Genomic DNA, 6,188 nt, shown 5'->3' with positions numbered 1-6,188 from the left:
GCTAAAATTTGGAACACGTGGCACGTCTAAAATAAACAAACAAATGTTCAAACCAAACGATTACATTTTTGTAGATCGAGATGGAAATGATTACCTTCTATTACACAAAATCTTACTCACATACACGTTATAGTTCCCTTCAAGATCTCGGAGCTGGAAGAACGCGGCTGTCGTCGAAAATGGCAAGCAATGGCATTGTTGGGTGGCGAGAGGCGAAATATGTATCGGGACTCGTCGAAGATGATGCTCGACTAAAACTCTTTTCTTCACTCTCGAATTTTCTCTTCTAATTTTTCTCAAGAACTCTCTTTTTCCTCTCTAAAAATTCCTCTCAAAAACTCTCTCAAAACTCTCTCAATTCTCTTCCACTCTCCCCCCTAAACTCTCTCAATTCTCCTCCTCTTTTATAGGCAAAGTTCTCCATCCTTCATTCTTCATCTTCACTTCTTCACCTTCCATTTTCATCTTCTCTTCTTCATCTTCATTTCTTCACCTTCCATTTTCATCTTCCCTTCTTCATATTCATCTTCTCTTCACCATCTTCCCTTCATTATCTTCTCTTCATCACCTTCCCTTCATCATCTTCCCTTCTTCATCTTCTCTTGGTATTTGCAATGCAGTCCCTGAAGTTTCAAGTATTTGCAATACGATCCCCGAAATTTTAAGTATTTGCAATACAGTCCCTGAAGTTTCAAATCTTTTCGGTGTATTTTTCCATCCCGTGCCTAGTCTAGACGCATGCTAAATTAAGTGTTCTGCTTGCCCAATTATATGCCAATGCAATGTACGCTAAAAATAAATATGTGAGAAGATTTTTATTTAGAACTAAAATTAGTTCTAATTTTTATGCAAAAAATAGATTAATCAAAATTTAGGCGTCAATAATTGAACATACACTTAAACATCAGCAAGTAACTCAAGTGAATTATTTCTTGATAGATTCCGGATAGTCCGCTTCATCGGTCCTAAATTCTGCGTCTTCTTCAACTTGTTCGGTCGCAATAGCTTACGTAGAAATGCACGAAACAAGTGACTGGCTATAGTAATAACTAATAACCATATATTATAGAGCAACAAAAGCGCAAGCCCGGGTTGTAGCGGCAAAATTTGCGCACAATCCATTGACAAGTCGACGAACCCGAACTGTGATTCCCCCGGATGAGCGATCGCAATTTTCGTGCAATTTACGCAAACGAAAATTCACTCAGAAACAAGACTTATAGGAATAGGCTGCGGTTCGTTGGGATCGAATTCTCGTTTTCCGGCATAGAATTTTGCCTTCTGGATAGAGGATCATCAAGGAACACGAGACTACGACAAGCAAAAACCAATGAAAAGGAATGTGATTCCAACAAAGTTTGTAACAAATAATTCCCTGGAATGGGTATTAAGGAATTGAATTCCACAGATAGGATCACCCAGGAAGTTGGATTACAGCAAGCAAAAACCAATGAAGAGGAATGAGATTCCGACAAAATCGCGACATATAATTCCCCAGCTTTGAAGGGATCGTTTGATTGATTTCGAGTGTCATTCCTCTTCAATTATATCAATCAACTTACGAATATAGGACGAAGGCCATTCCTTTAGGCCTATATTTTCCTCCATTGATTCGGCGATTATCTATCGATGCTATAGGAGAGGAACGGAACGTTTGCATCAACAAGTTCATAGAGTTTTTAGGACCCGTTTGTTTGGCAAAAAATGAATGATTTGAAAAATAATTTTCTAAAAAACGATAAGTTGTATCGTTTACAATAATTAGTCTATGAAAAATATTGCCATCATCGGTAAAAATTTATGTCTATATTTATTTGTGAACGATGAAAATATTTTTCTTTCATTCATTTTTGTAAGTAATACAAGCGATCATTCTTTGAAAAATATGTTTCGAATTGTTCATTTTCCGCGAAACAAACGGAGTCTTAATTTCTTAAAATAAAATAAGAGTGATATCAAACAATGAAAGAAATTATGCAAGGAAATCTATCTAAAAGGAGTTTCCATTATAATGATACAAATGGTCCTCGTAATTTTAAATTTGTTCAATGTGCCATTTGAACTTTAGCCCAATATGTAATATTACCCTTGGACTTTTAATTTGTTCAACGCTGTCCCTAAACGCGGTCCCCGAACTTTTGATACGTGTTCCATTTGGTCCTAGACTGTATAGAGAAGGTCAATGTTATCTTTGAACTTGAATTAATGAAAATACGATACTTGACATTTTGGTATAGTCGTGAAGTCTAAATTGAACATGTATCAAAAGCCTAAATACTGCATTAAACAAATTATAAGTTCATGGACGATATTGTGCATTGAGTTAAAGTTCGTGGATCGCATTGAACAAATTTAAAGTTCAACAACCATATTGCACATTGGATCAAAACTCAATAACCGTTGACATGAACACCTTTTTTTTTTTTTTAGTGGAAACCTTATTAGATAAAATTTTCTTTTCACTTAAAAATAGTTTCCTCAAAGCAAATTCATGCTCTCTTCTCTAGGAGCCCTTTAAATAGAACCTCCCATGAAACTACACCCAACTAAAACCCCCTCTCGTTGTTAATCCACATCCTGCAAAATCCCATTCATTTTTCCAGGTTTTGCTCTTCCTGATTCACTCATTTTGTTCTTGCTTCTTTGCCTTTCAATTTCATTGCTCATTATGCATTTAATATAGCTAGAGCTTTCACTTTCATGCTAAAGTACAGGATTTACTAGGGAAGTTCTGCGCTGCAAACCTTTGATATTTGCACAGCACTCATGGAAGTCAGTGGAAGTTCGTCAGAGAAGAAAGAAGCAAATGAAGTTGTCGTCGTGATCCCAGGAGCTGAATGTCAAAGCAGACGTTCTTCACCAAAACCAAACACTGAGCCAATAGAGCTTGAAAATCCACCATCAAGTTCACATGTTTCCAATTTGACAAGCCCCTCTGCTCAACAGCTTACTCAGTTGACCGCGGCTCCAAGTAAGCTTCCAAGCGTCCCGACCAAAAGGTCCACCTCGCAGTCTTCATTTGCGAAGCTGAAGTCGAGAATCATGGAACCGGCTCATCCTAGCACAAATGCAGAGGAGGACGACGACCGGGAGGTGTGCGAGACTGCACATCTGGAGTCCCGAGGGATGTTGGGTGAAAAGAAGTTTGTTTTGGCTCAGTGGGTTGCGTTTGCTTGCATCATGGGGCTTCTTATAGCGAGTTTAACCATTAGTAAACTGCGAAACAAAGTTATTTGGGAATTGCAACTGTGGAGGTGGTGTTTGCTGATGTTGGCAATCTTTTGTGGTCGTCTGGTGACCGACTGGTTGATCAACATATTGGTTTTCTTGATTGAGAAGGATTATCTGCTCAAACCGAATGTCCTGTACTTCCTCTTTGCGTTGAAGGACAGTACCGAGGTGTTCGCCTGGTTATGTCTGGTCCTTTTAGCCTGGGTTTGGCTGATAAATCCTGGAGTGAAGCGATCTAGACACACGACCAAGATTCTGAACTGGGTCACGAGGGCGCTTGCTTCTTGTCTTATGGGAGCTGCCTTATGGCTGGTCAAAACATTCCTAATAAAACTGCTTGCTGCTTCTTTTCAATGCAAGAGATTCTTTGTCCCCATTCAAGAATACGTCTTCCATCACCACGTGATAAGAACCCTTTCCGGCCCGCGTCCCCTGGAAAGTGCCGACAAGTCAGTTAGGACGAGATTTAGCATCAGAGGCATGGTGAGGAAGCTAGAGGAGGTGAACATAGAGAAGCTAAGTAAGATGAAGCGGGATAAAGTCTCCGCTTGGATGATGAAGGGGTTGATTCAAATCGTTAGCTTCTCGGAGCTATCGACTCTTACCGGTTCCCTTGACAGAATTGACGATGATAAGGCAGATAAGGACATCACTGGTGAAAAGGAAGCCAAGAAAGCTGCTTCTGCGATATTCAAGAATGTAGCGTCAGAGAGCGAGTGAGAGGAACGACTACCTTAATAAACTCTCTCCCACTCTGGAAATAATGTTGTTGCTTCAAACCTGGTTGGCGTAGTTAATTGGGACGTTGGGGATTCCCAGCTTAAGAACCGGAGGTCACCCATTCGAATCCCATTAACTGCGTGCAACTACTCTAATTCAGTGCTACCTGTACAAACAAAAGGCTGAACTTATGGGTTGTTATTAAGAGAAATGTCACTTCTCTACGGATGTGTCACTGATTCCTGTTTCCTTCTTTTGCCAGGTTTATCGAGGAAAAACACCTCTTGGACTTCATGAAGAAGGAAAACGTCGAAAGGTTCATCTATTTGTTTCCAGGAGAGGCAGAATCTCGGAAGATCAAGAAGTCGTCTTTGAAGATCTGGCTTGTAAGTGCAGATTGGATCACTTAGGTTTTGGCTTGTGCAGGGCTGTTCTTGTCTCGCTTCCAAACCAAATATTCTATGGAGCCTTTTTCTAACAGACTGAAATGGAGGAGACTTCTGGAGTCGAAAGAACTAGAAATCGTGCCACCTGCATATTAGATAATCATAGACATAAGTACTTGATCCGAATTATACTTTACATCTGCAGGTGAATGTCTATCGTGAGCGGAAATCACTCATTCGCGCCTTAAAGGATGCGAAAACAGCCATCGAGGAGCTGAACAGCCTTGTCTCAGCGGTTTTGCTCGTCGTGGTCATCATTCTGTGGCTGCTTCTGACAGGATTAATGACGACGCAAATGCTCATCTTTGTTTTGTCACAGCTTGTGCTTTTTGGGTTCATTTTTGGGGACTCTGCCAAAAACTTGTTCGGAGCTATTGTGTTTGTGTTCGTGATGCATCCATTCGATGTGAGCGACCGCTGCGTCGTCGATGGGGTTGAGGTGAAATGACTAAGCCTATTATGACTACGATGACTGGTTTGTACAGATTCCATATTCGTCTGACATTTTGATCCATCACAGATGGAGGTCGTGGAGATGAATATCCTGACTACCGTCTTCCTAACAAACGACGGCGAAAAGTTATTTTACCCGAATTCAGCTCTGGCCTCTAAACCCATCAGCAACCTCGACAGGAGCTCGAACATGAGCGAATCTGTGGAGTTCATGGTCGATTTCTCCGCTTCAATCGAGAGCCTTGGAGCTTTGAAAGATAAAATAAAAACGTACGCCATCTGCTACTCCTGAATCTCTCTTTCTAGGCACTAAACATTGCGCATCTCGAACACATGATTGCTTGTGTACTTCACGTTGAAACCTGCGGTGTCCAAATAGGCAAGAATTCGGAAGAATCCTGTGCATAGTGAAGTTTCTCAATTATGGTCACAATGATGAGCTTATGGACTTATACACCATATGTGTCTGGATGTGGTTAATACTCTTGATTTCTCTTTCTCGCTTTTTCAAGCTTTACTTCGTTGTGATTATGCACCGAATCCTTACAATGTGAACTCAAACCCATCGCAAACATCCTTGGCTTTTAGCTGTTGAAGATGTCGCTTGGAGCCCAAGAAATTCTGGTGTCTGTGCGCGCGCTCTCATTTAGCACTGCCAAGTATGTCACAAGGTGCAAGTTCTGATTGAATAAGCCTTCAGGTACTTGGACGGAAAGCCGAAAATCTGGAATCTGGGTCACAGAGTTGTCGTTAAGGAGATTGGGGATGCTGGCCACTTGAAGATGGCTCTCTGCGTCTCCCACACGATGAATTTCCAAAACGCCGCGGAAAGGACCGAGCGGAGATCCAATCTAGTGCTGGAGCTGAAGAAAATCCTCGAAGAACTCCATCTCCAGAAGCGTGTGCTTCCGCAGTAAGTCCATCTCAGTCAGGCCGGGTCGGCGGCCGCTACTGTGCACGGTTTTGACGACTCCAGGAGTATTGCGATTCCCAGTAATCTGCAAGTTTGTGAGAATGGGACTTCATATCTGCCTTTTATTTTCTGCAAATGTGTAATCTGCAAGGGTGTCACTATGTCCTTTGCTTGATCATAAATCACAGTGCATAAGAATTGCAATGTGCCTCTATATATAGACTAGAACACACTTTCAAACAACAGCGATATATACTAATCATGTTAGATGAGATACATAAGACTATATTCTTAACAAAGTTGGCCCATGTCATTTCCAAGAATATAGGCTGGTTTGTTCGAAGAAAACCTTTTCTGGGATCTATGGTCAGACCCGATCATATCGTACATGAACAGGCTTATACTATCAAGTAGAATACGTAATG

General features: G+C 41.1%; 1 protein-coding gene across 1 annotated transcript; it reads left to right on the top strand.

Moving 5' to 3' along the window:
- The first annotated feature begins 2,553 nt into the window (after positions 1–2,553).
- Positions 2,554–5,841, top strand: LOC115731950 (mechanosensitive ion channel protein 10-like). Its single transcript, XM_048277794.1, has 6 exons — positions 2,554–2,603; positions 2,715–3,947; positions 4,214–4,337; positions 4,543–4,836; positions 4,918–5,120; positions 5,551–5,841. Exons 2-6 carry the CDS (start codon positions 2,767–2,769, stop codon positions 5,765–5,767), a joined length of 2,019 nt encoding a protein of 672 aa, XP_048133751.1. The 5' UTR covers positions 2,554–2,603; positions 2,715–2,766; the 3' UTR covers positions 5,768–5,841.
- Positions 5,842–6,188: the final 347 nt, after the last annotated feature.

Source organism: Rhodamnia argentea, chromosome 4 (genome assembly GCF_020921035.1).
Source record: "Rhodamnia argentea isolate NSW1041297 chromosome 4, ASM2092103v1, whole genome shotgun sequence".
Classification (NCBI taxonomy): domain Eukaryota; kingdom Viridiplantae; phylum Streptophyta; class Magnoliopsida; order Myrtales; family Myrtaceae; genus Rhodamnia; species Rhodamnia argentea.
Note: the sequence above shows the minus strand (reverse complement) of the source record. Positions and strands in the feature narration are given on the sequence as shown.